The sequence below is a fragment of the Medicago truncatula genome, chromosome 8 (genome assembly GCF_003473485.1).
Source record: "Medicago truncatula cultivar Jemalong A17 chromosome 8, MtrunA17r5.0-ANR, whole genome shotgun sequence".
Taxonomy (NCBI): domain Eukaryota; kingdom Viridiplantae; phylum Streptophyta; class Magnoliopsida; order Fabales; family Fabaceae; genus Medicago; species Medicago truncatula.
This window is the reverse complement of record NC_053049.1, coordinates 10323737-10342620: the sequence shown is the minus strand read 5'-3', so window position 1 is coordinate 10342620 and position 18884 is coordinate 10323737. Positions and strand designations below refer to the sequence as shown.

The 18884-nt window shown below is 30.7% G+C and overlaps 2 protein-coding genes across 5 annotated transcripts; both read left to right on the top strand.

Annotated features, from left to right (window-relative positions):
- The first annotated feature begins 610 nt into the window (after window positions 1-610).
- On the top strand, window positions 611-3766 carry LOC25500739 (jasmonoyl--L-amino acid synthetase JAR4). Its single transcript, XM_013589224.3, has 4 exons — window positions 611-903; window positions 987-1088; window positions 2297-3087; window positions 3168-3766. The coding sequence occupies exons 1-4, from the start codon at window positions 611-613 to the stop codon at window positions 3707-3709; spliced, it is 1728 nt and encodes a 575-aa protein (XP_013444678.1). The 3' UTR covers window positions 3710-3766.
- A 7669-nt stretch (window positions 3767-11435) lies between these two features.
- Window positions 11436-15495, top strand: LOC25500738 (jasmonoyl--L-amino acid synthetase JAR6). Of its 4 annotated transcripts, none has more exons than XM_013589223.3 (5): window positions 11436-11533; window positions 12443-12759; window positions 12854-12955; window positions 13590-14380; window positions 14707-15495. In XM_013589223.3, exons 2-5 carry the CDS (start codon window positions 12467-12469, stop codon window positions 15246-15248), a joined length of 1728 nt encoding a protein of 575 aa, XP_013444677.1. In that variant the 5' UTR covers window positions 11436-11533; window positions 12443-12466; the 3' UTR covers window positions 15249-15495. The 4 variants fall into 4 exon arrangements, with proteins under 4 accessions (XP_013444677.1, XP_039685612.1, XP_039685613.1 ...); XM_039829678.1 differs by lacking the exon at window positions 11436-11533 and adding an exon at window positions 12131-12216; XM_039829679.1 differs by lacking the exon at window positions 11436-11533 and adding an exon at window positions 12149-12296.
- The last annotated feature ends 3389 nt before the right edge of the window (window positions 15496-18884 follow it).

Genomic DNA, 18884 nt, shown 5'->3' with positions numbered 1-18884 from the left:
AAAATAGAAAAACATAAAATTGTTATGTATATTAATACAATTATAAATTTAGCAAATATAATTTTAAAAAAGACCAAAGGATAAGAATCAATTTTTTGGTAATGGTACTAATTATCCACAAACTATGTCAAACTAATCTCTACAAATAAACTTTTTTTTTCCCGAAGGAATCTCCATCCAGAAGTCCTAGCTCAACTGGCAAAATGTCAAAATTGTTAGACCGAATACCGTGATTGGGATTCGAACCCCGGTATCTCCACTTGTATGTGTGAGTTTATAATGACTTTGTCATTTCGTCTATCCTTCTCGTTGTCTTGTCTCGGACAAACAAATTTGTGTACGTCTCTCTCTCTCTCTCTCACACACTTTTCTCTACATGAACTTGATTTGATTGTTAATTATTTTATTGTTGATTTAATCAGAAGTCTCGAATTTATCGGGTTTTGATTTCAACTTCAATAGTCTTTGACTTTTATAAAATAAAAATATTAATTACTTTAATAATAATTCCAAACTGAAAAAACTTGCTAACTGATTCACTGTATAATTGAGTAATATTTTTTATTTTAATATCTTGGTTCATAATAGGTGCAATTGAAGGAGTGTGAAGATGAAGGAAAAAGTTGAAGTATATGACTTGGAAAAGGTGGTAGAAGAATTTGAGAGGCTAACAAAGGATGCTGAAAATGTTCAAAAGGAAACATTGAAAAAGATTTTGGAAGAAAATGCATCATCTGAATATTTGCAAAGTTTAGGGCTGAATGGTAGAACTGATCTTGAAAGTTTCAAGGGTTGTGTTCCATTGGTCATTTACAAAGATTTGGAGACTTATATCGATAGAATGGTTGATGGTGATGTTTCTCCTATTCTCACCGGAAAACCAATCACAACTTTTTCCATAAGGTATGGGACACATTTTTTGTTTTCTTTTTTACTAGTTTGAATGTGGAAAAGTTAAATCTGAATAAAATGTTGTGTTTTTGTAGTTCTGGCACTAGCCAAGGGAAGAGAAAATATTTACCATGGAGTGATGAATTTTTTGCAATCTCGCTGCAAGTATATAAAACCTCTTTTGCTTATAGGAACAGGTATTAATATTCATTATTATTATTATATAACGTCCAACATACTTCATAGTCCGACGCCGATACGATACTGATCTATATGGTTACGCTCAATCAATTTTTTAGAAATACTATCCGTGTCTAATTGTCAATGTCAATGCTTTATTGATTTTTTCTGTATATATAAAGTAGGCTTAATTACACTTTTGACCCCCTAACTAATTAAAATACAAAACAGCCTCCTATGTATTGGATCTTTGGCAGTTTTGGACCCCAAGGTCAATTTTAACTTGGTCTTCACTGATGTGGCAATTTAAAATAAATAAATAAATTTTTTAAAAAAAAAGTAATTTTTTTAATTAAAAAAATATACTTTTTTAAATACTTAAAAAAAATTTATTTTATTAATTAAAAAAATATTTTTTTAATTACAAAAAAAAAAAATACATGTGGCGTCCATGTGTGCGTTGACCGAGTCAAAATTGGTCTTGGGGGTTAAAACTGCCAAAGATCCAATACATAGGGGCTATTTTGCATTTTAATTAGTTAGGGGGTCAAAATCGCAACTTTTAGAAAGATAGGGGCCAAAAATGCAATTAAGCCTATAAAGTATTGACAAAATTAAATACACTATCGCATATAAATAACATTAATAGCTTGACGAAAAAAATAAAGATAACATTAATAGTTTGAGAAAATTAAAGTAATTGAACTTAATAACGTGTCGGTGCATGTAGGTGTCAAACACCAACGTGTGTATGATACGAGACACAAGTTCAATCTGAAGTGTGTGGTGTCTAACACACGTAAATATTTGACATTGACACGACACTAACACATGAGATTACATTCAATCACTTTCAGTTTTCAAATATTATTGGTATTTACATGTTGGTATCCATGCTTCATTGATTTTTTCTGCATGTGAAGCATTGATAATGACACGTCTGACGCTAGTAGTAATTCAATCTAAAGAGTTATGATACATAGACACCCTTAAGTGACAATACACTCTTTGACACCCACACAAAAATTTGACACGTAGTCACGTGGACCCCGCACAAGCACACTTTCTCTTTCCTTTCATCTTCTCTCTTCCTAGTGCATGGGGTGTACAAGGTTGTATAAGAATAAAAGGTGTCTATGTAACATTTTCCCAATCTAAATTGTAGTTGCTTCAAAATTTTCTACTAGTTAGAATGGACAAAAACTAACACAATTCCATTGTGTAGAGAGTTTCCTATCCAAAATGGAAAGGGCTTAAACTTTATCTACAGTAGCAAGTCATCACAAACAGAAAATGGTGTAACATTAGCAACAGCCACAACAAATCTATTCACAAATCCAGGATACAATCATATGATGGAAGCACTTCAAATTCCAAACTGCAGTCCAGATGATGTAACATTCAGTCCTGATTTTCAACAAACACTCTACTGCCACCTCTTATGTGGACTACTTTTCAGAGAAGAAGTTCAATTGGTTTCGTCCACATTTGCACATAGCATTGTGAATGCTTTCAGAACATTTGAACAAATTTGGGAAGAACTTGTTACTGATATCAAAGAAGGTGTTCTTAGCAGTAGAATCACACATCCATCCATTAGAACTGCTATGTCAAAATTGCTGAAACCAAATCCTGAACTAGCTAACTTGATCCACAAGAAATGCTCAGGATTAAGCAACTGGTATGGATTGATACCAGAGCTTTTTCCAAATGCTAAGTATGTTCTAGGGATCATGACAGGTGCAATGGAACCTTATATGAAAAAGCTGAGACATTATGCAGGAGAAGTTCCTTTGTTAACTTCTGATTATGGTGCTTCTGAAGGTTGGATTGGTTCAAATTTGAATCCTAAAGTGGCTCCTGAGTTTGCTACTTATGCTATTCTTCCTCAAATTGCTTACTTCGAATTCATTCCTTTTGCACAAATTGATGGAACCGAGGTAGAGCTTGAGCCAGTGGGATTAACTGATGTGAAGATTGGTGAGGAGTATGAACTTGTTATGACCAATCCTGCAGGTACTACAATTCCTTTTGCACTTGTCGCTTTTACTAAAGTCTAATTATGTTAGTGACAATTGATCTTGGACAATTTGTAGGCTTATATAGGTATAGGCTCGGAGATGTGGTGAAGGTTATGGGATTCCATAACTCAACTCCAGAAATCAGGTTTCTTCGCAGGAACAATCTTATGCTTACGATCAACATTGACAAGAACTCAGAAGCTGATCTGCAACTATCGGTGGAAACAGCATCCGAGTTGTTAGCTAAGGAGAAAATAGAAGTGATTGACTACACTAGCTACATTGATTTATCTAAACAACCAGGACACTATGTTATCTTTTGGGAAATCAATGGCGAAGCAAGCGATGAAGTGCTTGGTGAGTGTTGCAGCTGTTTAGACAAGACTTTTGCTGATATTGGATATGTTGGTTCTAGAAGAGCCAAAGCTATCGAAGCCCTTGAACTCCGAGTTGTTAGGAGAGGAACATTCATGAAGATTCTTGAGCATTATGTTGGATTAGGTGCATCTGTGAGTCAATTCAAGACACCTAGGTGTGTTGCTCCCACAAACACAACTGTGTTGCAAATGCTGTTGGAAAATGTTGTCAAGAATTGTTTTAGTTCTGCTTACAATTGATTTAAATTCAGTTAGAGAATAATAAAATAAAATCAGCAATCTAATAAATAGTTTAAAGAAGATGCACAAATATGTAGAAATATTTTACTTATTCATCTAATCAAATCTCATCACATAGATGTTTTGTGAGGTATTTTAAGAACAAAAAATAGCATAAAGTGATGTCTTGGTAAAATATGATTGAATAACTTTGTAACACTATTTTTACAATATTAATGCATTATCTTTAAACTCTTTAGTTTTAAGCATTTTTGAGCTCTTTTCTACCTTTCTTGCATTGCCCAATTCTTGCATTCACTACATTTTTTTTTTCGTCAGAATAAGATCCGATGGGTCAAATTTAAAATTCGTATTTTTAGTTAGATTTAATAAAAAGAACAATTTTTTTTTATATACAACAAGCAAGCAAACTCATTTATGATAAAAGAAAAATAAAAGACTGGAGGACATAAATCTATATTCACGAATATAGTCATTTTCCGTCACTACATCACTTCAGGCGTCAACAAGATACATATCAGAAAATGTATTACCTTGCCGATCCTCTATTTGTTTCTTGGTTTGATTCTATTTCTATGTCAAACCTGCAACATATATTGTACTGGAGCATGTAAAGGAATATCTTTCTATTTGTTGTGAATGCTGATTGACAAGTAGATATAACATAAATTTATTGAGTAAAGATCTATTGAGTTCGACAAAAGAAATTTACAACTACTAAGTATTCACTTTGTTGAATAAAAAAACTTGGTTTGTTGGTGCATGCAACTCAATTGATAGTTGCAAAGATAAGAGGCTCGAACTCTGACTCCACATTTTTTACATTTAAAATGCGCGAACACTACCACTAGATTACTTTACCAATGTTTTTTGGATTACCATGATATATTGGTACGAAGTTATCACCGCCGTTTAAAAGTGATTAATCTCTATCGAAAAACCTATAGGGCACACATATATGGTGGGTTCTTCCCTGACAATCAGATTTTTCCATAGACATGAGTAAGCAATCGAACCCGCTTACCACATGTTTAAAGGGCACAAATCCATCACTATTTGGAACAATCCATTGTTGGTAACTTAATTTATTTTGAGCTTGTTAACAACACCTAATATATATATTGACAAATTAATTTTCAAATAACTAGAGATACTACCATTTTTAACTCAATGAATAGATCAAAAGCTTTTCGAACACCTATATATGAAAGTAATGACACTAATAAAAACAAACTTTAAACCATGTCAACAAACAGTCAAAGCAAAATCAACACACAAGACACAACTAAATAATTTAAAAATTCCTCAATGTAATTATTATATATTTGAGGCATAACATGAAGCTATTTTGGCCGGTGTAGCGGTGATCGGTTGAAGATACTAACTACTATTCATATAGTGTACTAATTTTGTTGTTTTCCTAGAATTGCATTTGCTTTAATGGATCCAACGAAACAAACTGAAAAGATCTTATCATGGATAAAAGCGGCTACTTTGCTTTTGATGTTAAATGACAACATTTTTCATATTCATATAATAATAATATAGTATTTATATGTTGACTTTTGTTAGATGACGTGATCATTGATTTCAGTATAGTTTTATTACACATGGTTTAATTTAAGTATATTGATGAGTGATGCCATTTGACTAAGGCATGTATGATCCAACATCATCATCAAGCCATCAGACTCCTTCAGGCTTCAACTAAAATTTTGGGGCAACTATTACGGACTGTGATAAGGACATGTTCAAATAAAGGAAACGGGTCATTGGTCAGAAATTCATTACGGACCATGCTATATATGGGCACGCTTTAGAGACACATTTAAGTGTTTGGACTTTAAATAATTGATTCTAGAGGTATAGAGGATCTAGAAATGCAGAGGATCCAGAGATACAAAGAATCTAGAGTTGCATATAGGATCGAGAGGTATAGAGGATCATCAGAGAGGATATATTATTGTATAATAGTTATGATGTATATACTTTATATTAGGACAAGTTTGTCATTAGTTTGTGACTATCTAGAAGTTAGTTAGAGAAGGATGAGTTAGTTGGTTAGAGATTAACTCACCTTAGGGTTTACTTTATGAGGATTTCTATGGTACACCCGTGAATTACGGTGTATCGGTACTCTCGTTTATAATTTTTATAAATTAATTATCATTTTTTATGAAGAAAATAGGTGTTTGTTGACATATATATTTTAGAAAATATCATTTTATATGAAAAAAACATCATTTCATTTTTTATAAAAATCATATTAATTTTTTTACATTTTATTGTAAAAAATACTCAAAATTCTCTATTATGAGTAATAAGAATTCAGAAAAATCAAATTTTATTGCGTTGACGTTTTTGGTAAATAAGATTTAGTTACTATAATTATAGGTGATATAAAATAATTTTTTCCTACAAAAAATAACTCATTTAACTATTAATTTAAAGATTTGGTGTACCAATACACTCAAATTGTTGGGTGTGTACCTTAAAACTTGCCATACTTTATAGTCAAGTGACCATATATATGTAGATAGAAGTTTTGATTTATGCATATAGTTAGTAAGAGATTAAGACATATGTATATATGAGTCATTTCACTTATATGTTTCTCACAATCTACCCTTGCATGTAATGTGAAACTTCAACTCATATCTGATATATTGACGTCTCTCTTTAAATGTGAGACTCTTTGCCTCTTCGTTATGGTAACATAACAAAAAAAAAAAAGATCAGATGAAGGCATAACAGGTAAAAAAAAAAAGGGTTTGTGGTGATTTAATGGTAGGAGGTTTTGGTTCCTTTCTTTCATGAGAAGAGAGAAAATAAATTACAAAATGAAAGAAAGATAAAAATGAATTTGATCATGAGAGAAATGATAAAGAAAAAAAGAGTGTGTGCTTTGTATATGAGTGTATATGGAATATGGTGAGTTGCTTATAATTTTTTTGGGTTGTTAAAGAAGTTGGAGATTTTTGGGTAATTATTTTAACATAAAACTAGACAAATAAAAGCCACATTATTTTAAAATTTCTAAATAAGCATGTATTTTATCAACTTAGCGAAACACATCAACATTTTTCTATTGTCAAATTCCACCAAAGATCAAAAGTGAAAGAATTTAAAATAATAGTGGTTGAATAAAAAAATATAGCATGAAAGTAAATGATATCCACTAACTAAAATTTAAAATAAATTTATTAAACTAATACAAAAAACTAACAAAACAATTTATCATAATGTTGTGACTTTTGGTTGAGCTTACATTGGGTTGGATCGTCATATTAGGCAATAACAACCATACAAGTGAGATTGACATCACATCTTTACAAAAAACCTGAAGGCATTAGACATTTGGACCATCTCATTTATATGTTGTTGAAAATCTACTCTTTCATGTAATGTAGAAGGTTAACTCACACTTGACACATTAACATCTATTAATCAAGTGTGCGACTATCCACGTCTGTAATTATGTGACGATAAGGAATTTAAACATGAGAGAGACGATAAGGAAAAAAAAATGTAGTGTGTGTTTTGTCTATTAGAGTGTAGGGAATAAAGTGAGTTGAAGATATTTATATGAGTTTGTTGAAGGAGTTGGAGATTTTTGGGTAATAAATTTACACCAAAATTAGACCTAATTGAAAAAAATGATACATCATTGTAAAAGACCAAAATTGAAGTAATTTCAAATAATAGAGGTTGAATAAAAAAGAGCATCTAAAAACTAAAATTTAAAATAAAATGTTAAACAAATTACATAAAAAATTAAGAAAATAGTTCATCATAATGTTCGGACTTTTGGAGAAGCATAAACTCGGTTGGATAATCACATTAAGCTATGAACAACCACAAAAGTGAGATTGATGTCACATCTTAACCCAAAACCTTACAACATTAGGTATATGGATCATCTCACTTATAATTTTCTCACCATCTACTCTTGAATTGAATGTGAAACTTCAACTCACATATGATATATTAACATCTATCTCTTAAGTGTGAGACTCTCCGCACATATGTAATTTGGTGACATTGTCAAATAAGGTCAGTTTGAGGCACAACATGGTAAGCAAAGTGGATTGGTGGTAGTTTCAAGGAAGAAGACTTTTGTTCATTTCTTTCATGAGAATAGAGAAAATAAACTAGAAAAAAAGAAGATGAAAAAGTAAATTCAACAGAGAGAAATGGTAAGAAAAAAATAAGCGTATATGGAATATAGTGAGATTCAACTAACAAATGCCTTATAATTTTAAATGTCTAATAAACGTGTATTTCGTCAACTTATCATAATATATTTTAAGATAAAAAATTAAGCAAATGACATCCAAGAACTAAAAAAATAGTTCATTATAATATTGTGACTTTCAGAAGATCCTCCATTAAGTTTGATCATGACATTATATTGAGAGAAACCACACCAATGAGTTTGATCTATAACTATAGTAGTTTTTATGATTTTATATAATTAGATTAGATACCGTACCTATGAAACTACTACTAGTATATTAAAAGTTCTAATACTACTAGTATTCCATTATTATTCTTATGATTCGAGGTCATTAATTTGGAGCATCTAATCTAGAGACGCTGTTGCATGCTAAAAGTTGGATTCAAACCCATGACTTTGATTAAGCTATAAGAGACTCAACTATCTCATCTAAGCGCTATTGAGTTGATGTTTATTTTTTTATGATACACTTTATAATTTAATACTCTATAATTTCATTTCTTTTAATCCCTCTTTTCTATGGAATTTTATAAAATTAATCATAAATTATCTTTTTAATACAAAATTAATTACATTTTTTAATATGTATGAAAATAGCAAAACGACTTATAATTAAATACAGAGGAAATATATATCGAGTTGACCCAGATATGTGGTGATTCAAACAATTCAGGACACAAACATTCATAATACAAATTTCTTCCATATATATTTAAATTTAAATAAAATAGTAAATTCAAACGAAATGAATTCAGCCAAAATGATTTTTGCATTAATTTTTTCCTTCAAAAACAATATAATTAAAAACTATATATGCAAAATTTAAAAATTATAATCTGTTCTAAATTCATGAATCATACGGAAAGGATAAGAATGATTTTTTCCCCCTTCAAATCATATATAAATATGTGAAGTATCCCTTGACCAAATAAATATATATATATATATATATATATATATATATATATATATATATAGGAGGGATACTTTGACTCCAAGAGTAAGTTTATAGACTTACTCCAAATCTCCACCTTTCATCTTATTTTAATCTAATGGCTTAAATGTGAGTTTTAATTGTTAATCATGTGACCATTTTTGTGGATCTAAATACCTTCTCCAATTATTCTCCCTTAATTAATTCTCATAAAACAAATTTCCTTTCTCTCACAAATGCACTCTTTAAGTTTTTTATTTTATTCTCATAAAACAAATTTCCTTTCTCCCTTAATTACTTTTTTTATTTATTTTAACTCAGAAAACAACAAAATTTCCTCCTAATGCTTTGTACCCTAACTCACCCAATGGATTTTGTATACACCCAATTTCTTTGATTGGATAATCGTATAAATCACAATAGGATATAGAGCGATGGCTCTCCGTTTCACTCCAACCTCAGTTCTACATGATGGCTCTCAATCCCATTTCTTTCCTTTTTGATTTAGATTTCAATAAAAAAAATCTTCTCATCCATAGGTTCAAGAGGTGAGAGTGAAAAGCTTACATTTTAATTTATATTTCAAACTGCAACCTTGCTCTAATGTTGGAGAGAAAGATTAAAAAACACTTTTTGAATTGGCAAAGGTGCGCCAAAAAGAAAAGAAAAAATTGGGGAGGTATTTATTACATTAATTAAAAAGGGAGATTAAATGGAGAAAATATTTCTAAAAATGAGATCCAAAAAGATGGTCACATGATTAACAATTAAAACTCACATTTAAACCATTAGATTAAAATGAGATGAAAGGTGGAGATTTGAAGTAAGTCTATAAACTTACTCTTGGAGTCAAAATATCCCTCTTCATATATATATATATGAAGTATCCATCGACTTTGTTATTAAGCTATGTCAGAAATCTCATTAGCTATACAAAATTAATTATATTTTTTTAATATGTATGAAAATAGCAAAACGACTTATAAAATACAGAGGGAGTATCGAATTGACCCAGATATGTGATGATTCAAACAATTAAAGACACAAACTTTCATAATACAAATTTCTTCCATATGTATTTAAATTTAAATAAAATAGCAAATTCTAATGAAATTAATTCAGTCAAAATGATTTTGGCATTAATTTTTTCCTTCAAAAACATTATAATTATAAACTATATAAAAAATATTTAAAAATTATAAACTGTTCTAAGTTCATGAATCATACGGAAAGGATAAGAATGATTTTTTTCCCCTTCAAATCATATAATAAATATGTGAAGTATCCCTTGACCAAATAAATAAATAAATAAATATATATATATATATATATATATATATATATATATATATATATATATATATATATATATATATATATATATCAAGTATCCACCGACTTTGTTATTAAGCTATGCCAGAAATCTCATTAGCTATACAAAATTAATTATATTTTTTAATATGTATGAAAATAGCAAAACAACTTATAAAATACAGAGGGAGTATCGAGTTGACCCAGATATGTGATGATTCAAACAATTAAGGACACAAACTTTCATAATACAAATTTCTTCCATATCTATTTAAATTTAAATAAAATAGCAAATTCTAATGAAATCAATTCAGTCAAAATGATTTTGGCATTAATTTTTTCCTTCAAAAACATTATAATTATAAATTATATATAAAATATTTAAAAATTATAAACTGTTCTAAATTCATGAATCATAAAAGGATAAGAATGATTTTTTTTCCCCTTCAAATCATATAATAAATATGTGAAGTATCCCTTGACCAAATATATATATATATATATATGAAGTATCCACCGACTTTGTTATTAAGCTATGTCAGAAATCTCATTAGCTATATAAAATTAATTATATTTTTTTAATATGTATGAAAATAGCAAAACGACTTATAAAATACAGAGGGAGTATCGAATTGACCCAGATATGTGATGATTCAAACAATTAAAGACACAAACTTTCATAATACAAATTTCTTCCATATGTATTTAAATTTAAATAAAATAGCAAATTCTAATGAAATCAATTCAGTCAAAATGATTTTTGCATTAATTTTTTCCTTCAAAAATATTATAATTATAAACTATATATAAAATATTTAAAAATTATAAACTGTTCTAAATTCATGAATCATATGGTTCAAATCATGTAATAAATGTGAAGTATCCCTTGACAAAAAAAAATATGTACATAATATCCACCGACTTTGTCATTAAGCTATGTCGGAAATCTCATCAGCTATTTTTAATGAAACTTTGTTCTAATGTACAAGTTACAAGACTCAAATGTAAAAATTTATGTTCAACATAACACAACGATACAAAATCGAGTTTTAAAGTGTTGATTGTTATCACTTATGTAAGAACTAGGTAAGAAATATTGTCGAAAAAGAAAGAAATAAAAAAAATAAAGAAAGTGATAATTTTTTTTTTTTGAAGAAAAAGTAATCAAAATTTGATTAATATAAAATAAAATTCATGTACAGTCCCTCATAATTCCGTCCAGATTCTATGTTCATTAAAATTTTCAAACACAAACTGTTGCCTATAAATACTGTGACACATTTAGGTGAATCTTTGACCTAAGCAACTCACTTTCCCTCTGTCCTGTCTCATACAAACTTGTGTACGTTCCTCTCTCTCTCTCTCTCTCTTACACATCATAAACATAACACACACTCTCCCACACTGTCCATTCTTCATAATTCAGAACCATTTTTCCACCTTTCTTTCTGTTTTGACAGACCCTTTTCTTTTTATGTCCCCTACTCAATCATATAGCTATTCATTTATTCTCAAATATTTCATTTTTCAACCCAAAACTAGAAGAAAAAAAATATTTTGCACAATTTCATTCCATTAGCTTCTGGGTCATTCTAACTAGTCTAGTAGTCCTATATAGTTAGTTATTGAAAACCCAGAATACAGAAAACAAAAATTAATTCTCATGAATAATTTTATTTTCAGGAAAAAAAAACTTTTATTTGAGTGTTGATTGTTTTTATTTTTGATATACTCAGAACTCAAAAGTTTGGTCTTGATTTCTGTTTCAGTATTTTATTTTATTTTTTGTAAATTTTTCTTCTTTGTTTATTTTATAATAATAATGATGATGACGACGACGAAAGAAATTGTAAATGAACGGTTAAGTTTGGATGACACATTTTGCTTATGTAAGCCAAAGTTTATTTCCACTTCATTAGTCTTTGGCTTTTTATGAACTTTTCTTTATCTAACTTCATTTTATCATTACCCTATTTCATTTGTGGTGGCACAAAAGCTCGGTAACAACGACCTTCGTTACCGAAGGTGTGTTCGGTATCTGATATATGTCTCATGCCAATACTAACATATATGATTACATGTGTTGATCTATCAGTATCATATGTGTATGTCCTTCAATACAATAGCATAAACGTAATAAAAATTTTATTATAATAATAATAATTTCAAACTAGAAAAACTCACTCATTGATTCACTTGATAATAAGAGTGTTTATTTTTTATTTTTTAATATCATTTTCGTTCATAACAGGTGCAGGTGAAGGAGTGTGTGAAGATGAAGGAAATAACTGAGAAATTTGACATGGAAAAGGTGATAGAAGAATTTGAGAGGCTAACAAAGGATGCTGAGAATGTTCAGAAGGAGACACTGAAGAGGATTTTGGAAGAAAATGCATCAGCTGAATACTTGCAGAGTTTAGGACTGAATGGAAGAACTGATCCTGAAAGCTTCAAGGCATGTGTTCCATTGGTCACTTACAAAGATTTGGAACCTTATATTAATAGAATTGTTGATGGTGATGTTTCTCCTATTCTCACCGGAAAACCAATCACTGCTATCTCCTTAAGGTATCAAAACACTCTTATTTTCTATTTACTTTCCCATCTGAATGTGAAAAGGTTACAAGTTTATGCATCTGATAAAAGTGTTGTGTTTGTGCAGTTCTGGTACTAGTCAAGGGAAGCAAAAATGTATACCATGGAATGATGAATTGTTTGAAACCACAGTGCAGATATATCAAACCTCTTTTGCCTTTAGGAACAAGTATGATTCATAATTATTATTACTCAACTTCTTGTCATGTATTTTTTCCCATGTAACACATAACTGAAGGTGTGTCTGGTGTTCAACACATGTCTATATTTGACACCGACACGATATTAACGCTTGTGGTTATATTCAATCACTTTAATTTTTTAAATTACTATCGGTGTCTACGTTAATTTTTTAAATTACTATCGGTGTCTACGTATATGTATAGGCGTTTGTGTCTATTGTAGTTCTTCATAGATATTTTCTGCCCATGAAGCACATATACAGTAGTGACACATTGACATCAATGATAATTTGAGAAAATGAATAGTTAAAACTCGTCATAAGTATCAGTGCAATGTTGTTGTAGGAAACCAAATACATCTTCAATCTTAAGTGTCAATGCAATATGAATTTATTTTTATGAGGCATTATCACATACATCGAATATGACACTGACACGTCAACCTCGATAATAATTTAAAAAAGTTGAAGTAATGAATATCGAGGTTGACATATCAGTGTCGTATCGTTGTCGGACACCAATACATATGGGACATCAGACATTTCTTCAGTGTGTCGGTTCTACATAGTTTTCTCCTAGTTAGTTAGAATGGACAAAAACTAACACAATTACATTATGTAGAGAGTTTCCTATCCAAAATGGCAAGGCCTTAAGCTTCATCTACAGCAGCAAATTATCACAAACAAAAGGGGGTGTGACAGCAGGAACAGCCACAGCAAATGTGTTCAGTCATCCAGGATACAGGCATACCATGCAGGCATTAAAATCCCCTAGTGTCAGTCCAGATGAAGTAATATTTAGTCCTGATTTTCAGCAAACACTCTACTGCCACCTCTTATGTGGACTACTTTTCAGAGAAGAAGTTAGTTTAATTTCAGCACCATTTGCACACAGCCTTGTGAATGCTTTCAGAACATTTGAACAAGTTTGGGAGGAACTTGTTACTGATATCAGAGAAGGTGTTCTTAGCAGTAGAATCACACATCCATTCATTAGAACTGCTATGTCTAAACTGCTGACACCAAATCCTGAACTAGCTAACTTGATCCACAAGAAATGCATAGGATTGAGCAATTGGTATGGATTGATACCGGAGCTTTTCCCTAATGCTAAGTATCTTCTAGGGATCATGACAGGTTCAATGGAACATTACTTGAAAAAGTTGAGACACTATGCAGGAGAGGTTCCTTTGGTGACTTCTGAGTATGGCTCTTCTGAAGGTTGGATTGCTTCAAATGTGAATCCTAAAGTGGCTCCTGAGTTTGCTACTTATGTTGTTCTTCCTCAAATTGCTTACTTTGAATTCATTCCTTTGAAACAACTTGATGGAACTAAGGTGGAGCTTGAGCCAGTTGGATTAACTGATGTGAAGATCGGCGAGGAGTATGAGGTTGTTTTCACCAATCCTGCAGGTACTATAAATTCTTTAATAGCATTTTTTTTCTTCTTACAAATTAGAATAAACCTTCAATTCAGTCTTTAGAGTACTAGTCTCGCCTCAATTTTGTCTCTAAAGTATATAAATATAATAAGTAATCTTTAATGTATCTTTATATTTTAAATGATTTCTTCATGATGCTTTTCTCGGATATTGTAAGTGTTAAAGTGACATTGCATCCACCAATTTACTGAGATTCAATCTTTGTTACTTCAAATATAAAATATTACCACATGATATCTTTTCAGATTTATTTAAATCTAATTTTGTTTATGATAATTAATCTTGTATAATTTGCAGGCTTATACAGGTATAAGCTAGGAGATGTAGTAAAGGTTATAGGGTTACGTAACTCAACTCCAGAAATCAGGTTTATTCGCAGGAACAATCTTATGCTTACAATCAACATTGACAAGAACACAGAAGTTGATTTGCAACTATCAGTGGAAACAGCATCCAAGTTGTTAGCTGAGGAGAAAATTGAAGTGATTGACTACACTAGCTACATTGATTTATCGAAAGAACCAGGACATTATGTTATCTTCTGGGAAATCAGTGGCGAAGCAAGTGATGATGTGCTTGATGAATGTTGTACATGCTTGGACAAGTCTTTTGTTGATCTTGGCTATGTTAGTTCTAGGAAAGTCAAAGGCATTGGAGCCCTTGAACTCCGACTTGTTCGAAAAGGAACATTCCAGAAGATTCTTGAGCATTATGTTGGATTAGGAGCATCTGCGGCTCAATTCAAGACACCTAGGTGCATTGGTCCTACAAACACCAAAGTGTTGCAAATATTGCTGGAAAATGTTGTCAAGAACTATATTAGTTCTGCTTACAATTGAATTAAATTCAATCTAGAAATAATAATAATAATAAAACAATAAAATTAGCAATCTAATAAGTAGTTTAAAGAGTATGCTCTGATATGTACAAATATTTTACTTAGTCATCTAATCAGATTTTGTCACATAGGTTTTTATGAGGTATACTATGAAAAAATATAATGTGGCACCAAGGTTAAATCTGATTGAATAACTTTGTAATACAGTTTTAAATATTAATGCATAACCTTTAAACTTTTTAATTTTATCATTTGCCTCAAGCACTTGCCCAACATCCAAGTTCATCTTTGCTGCAGCCTCTCCATAATATTTTAAGAAGTGATTGACTATAATGCTTGATAGAAATCCACATGCTTGGTTGGTAATAAAATTAAGAATGTTTATTGAATTGGATACAATGAAGGCCAAAGTTATCGGGAATAAAAGTGGAAGATCATATAAATATGTACCTCTATATCTTTGAAATATTATAATTTTATTTTGAAGAAATGAAAATGGTTTTGTAAGCTGAATATGGCATTGGATAAACTTCTTTCATAAAAAAAAAAAAAATGATATTGGATAAACTCGTTTCACATTTAATTATTTTTCACTAAGAAAGGAAATTATCGATGCCAACCTTGCTATTAAAAAACAAACGTACTTGTTTTTATGGTCAAAGAACTTAATATGAGTTCCATCAAACTTACATGAAGCCCATAATCATGGGAATTTTAACCAATAAAACAAAATGTGTTGAAGAACATGTATCTACAACTTCTCAAACTTTATAAATTGTCAAAGTCTCGTTAAAAATACACATCTAAAAAAAATATACAATTTTGCACCATATAGATGTCTCCTTCCAAATAAAAAATCGATTTTTCAATCAAAATGTACACTTTCACAATCATGCGTGACTTTTTAAAAACATGGGAGTGTAGAAGATTTGGATTCTCTCATCATGTTTGAATCCGACGTGCAAAAATCAATTTTATTTTAGCAAAAAAACGTGAGAATGCATGTGGGTTACAACCAAGCGTTAATTAATTAATATGCTATGAATAATATGATAATATAACGTGTCAAAACTACATTTTTCAAATTCCTAAATTATTGGTATAAAAAAAAAAAAAAATTAGATGTAGATATGCTTGTACGATATCATGCACATGATATGAAAAGAATCTGACTATTTAAATCTCCCAAACAAATATTTTTATTTTATTTTGTTACAAAGAAGAGCATTGGCACCATAATATAGAAGTGGAACAAGCCCTTGAAGAGACCAATATAACGTAGGTTACTCTCTTTGAGGCAAGATGAGTAGTACTAGCTTATATGGATTTTGGAGGAAGAGAAAGATGCAAGAGCAATATTTCCCAGACAAATAATGGAGTGACCATATCCTGGTGAATCAAAACAAATCATCACAAAGTTTTATAATCTTGACGAAGTGATAATTAATTCCAAATGGAAATGGTAAAGATATAATCTTCCAAGTGGTTCAATTTGAGTGAACTTTTTGAGAAGATCATATGTAGAAGAGGAAGATAAAGGGAAACAAAGCACAGGAAAATATAAATTGGACTAATTAGCTTTTATAGTCGATTTGTTTGTGGAGGAAATAGAGTACTCACATGAACAAAATAAGGTGCTCAGAATTTCTGTTTTTACTCCTCATTCTTAATATATTGCATCATCAACTTTCATCCTTTTCATTGGTTGACAAATAAGTCTATATTTGTTTTCTTTGTGTGTGTTTATATATATAATATATATAGATCGATAGAAGATAGAGAAAAAGAGAGAGGAAGAGAATGTTAACACGCACTCACTAAAAAATTAGTGTGTATTAACAAACTACACCTTTTTACTTTTGACAAAAATATCGATTTTTTTAGTAGTTAAATCCATGTCTCTTTATGTAATTTTGCCACTTACCAACTCAATTTTTTTTTTCAAAGTAAACGTGAATCATTAATTCCATCCTTGAATTTGTAACGATCAGCTAAAATCGTTTTCCAATTATACGAAATATCAAATTAGTTTCTGAACTTGTCATATGTCAACCAATTTATTCCCTCCGTCCAATTTGGGTGTTAACGGTGCTGATGTGCCCGTTAACCTTTCACATGAGTCTCCATGTCAGATGTCACACAAGCAGGGACTAATTTGGCCATAGTGACCAAAATTTTTAAAGACTAAATTGATTGATTTGCATAAAATGTTTTGCTTTTTCTTCCCCAACAGCTATTTCTTTCCCAAATATATAAAATTGGAAGCCTAATTTTACAATCTACAATCTACACACCAAAATCCCCAAAATTTCTTCCAATAATTAGTGGTAACGTTCTTCCCCAATTCAAAAAACTTCAAACGCTAATTATTTGACAAACTATCAAATCGGTCCTTACATTATATTAAAAACCCGTCAAATAAGTCCTTGCATTATTTAATCAGATATCAATTTAATCCTTGAAGCATGTATGTGCATAACAAAGTAAAAAAGTCACAAGACACAACTTGATCCTGAAATATTACATAGACAAAAGCAATCCAACTATGGGGCATAATTGAAACAAGTCTAAATATTACATTTCCAAAAGCATATTTTAAATACGTTTCCATCAAAAATCACTTCTTTGGAAATCCGAGGGTTGGGATAAACTCCATGAATTTAGGTTGAGTCGAACCAGATGGACCATAACTTGGATATGGTACTCTAATAACGGCAGAAGCAGTTGGATGTGCTGGTGCATGACCCCTCACTGGTGTTTTCTTAGGTCTCTCATTTAAAATAATAGGTCCTCTAATGTCATACCTCCTTGTAGTAACACCCTGCAATTACATTTTCAATCAAATCAGTCCCTAAATTATAACATATTCAATCAAACCAGTTCTTAAATTATTACACATACTAGCAAATCGATCCTTAAAATTTAAGAGTTATACTTGTCCATGCACTACTTCATTTGCAACAACATTGTCAGCATTTTGAGCATTTGCAACAACATTTCCAGCACTTTCTGTATTTTTTGGCACAACATTTCCAACATTTTCTGCATTTCCTGGCACAACATTTTCTGCATTTTCAACATTTTCTTCTTCTGGCTCAGTATCAATCCAGTCTTTTGGTCTCCTATCAACACCCCGCTTCACACAACTTCTTGAGTTATGACCAATCAATCCACGCCTTTCACATTGAGTGTCATTGTAAGTCTTCTTCATGTTACTCCCATAAACATGTTCCTCATTGACATCCTTTCTCGTGTTCTTCTTTGGTCTTCTTGCAACCCTTCTCACCAATATAAGCCTTCTTCATGTTTTCAATATAATGTAGGGATCAATTTGATAGTTAGTCAAATAATTAGGGTTTGAAGTTATTTACATTGGGGAAGAATGTTACTACTAATTATTGGAAGAAATTTGGGGGATTTTGGAGTGTAGATTATAGATTGAAAAATTAGGGTTCCAATTCTATATATTTGGGGAAGAAATAGTCGTTGAGGAAGAAAGAGCAAAACATTTTCAGTAAATCAATCAATTTAGTCATTGGAAATTATGGTCACTATCAGCCAAATTAGTCTCTGCTTGTGTGGCATCTGACATGGAGACCCATATGAGAGATTAACGACTACGACAACACCGTTAACA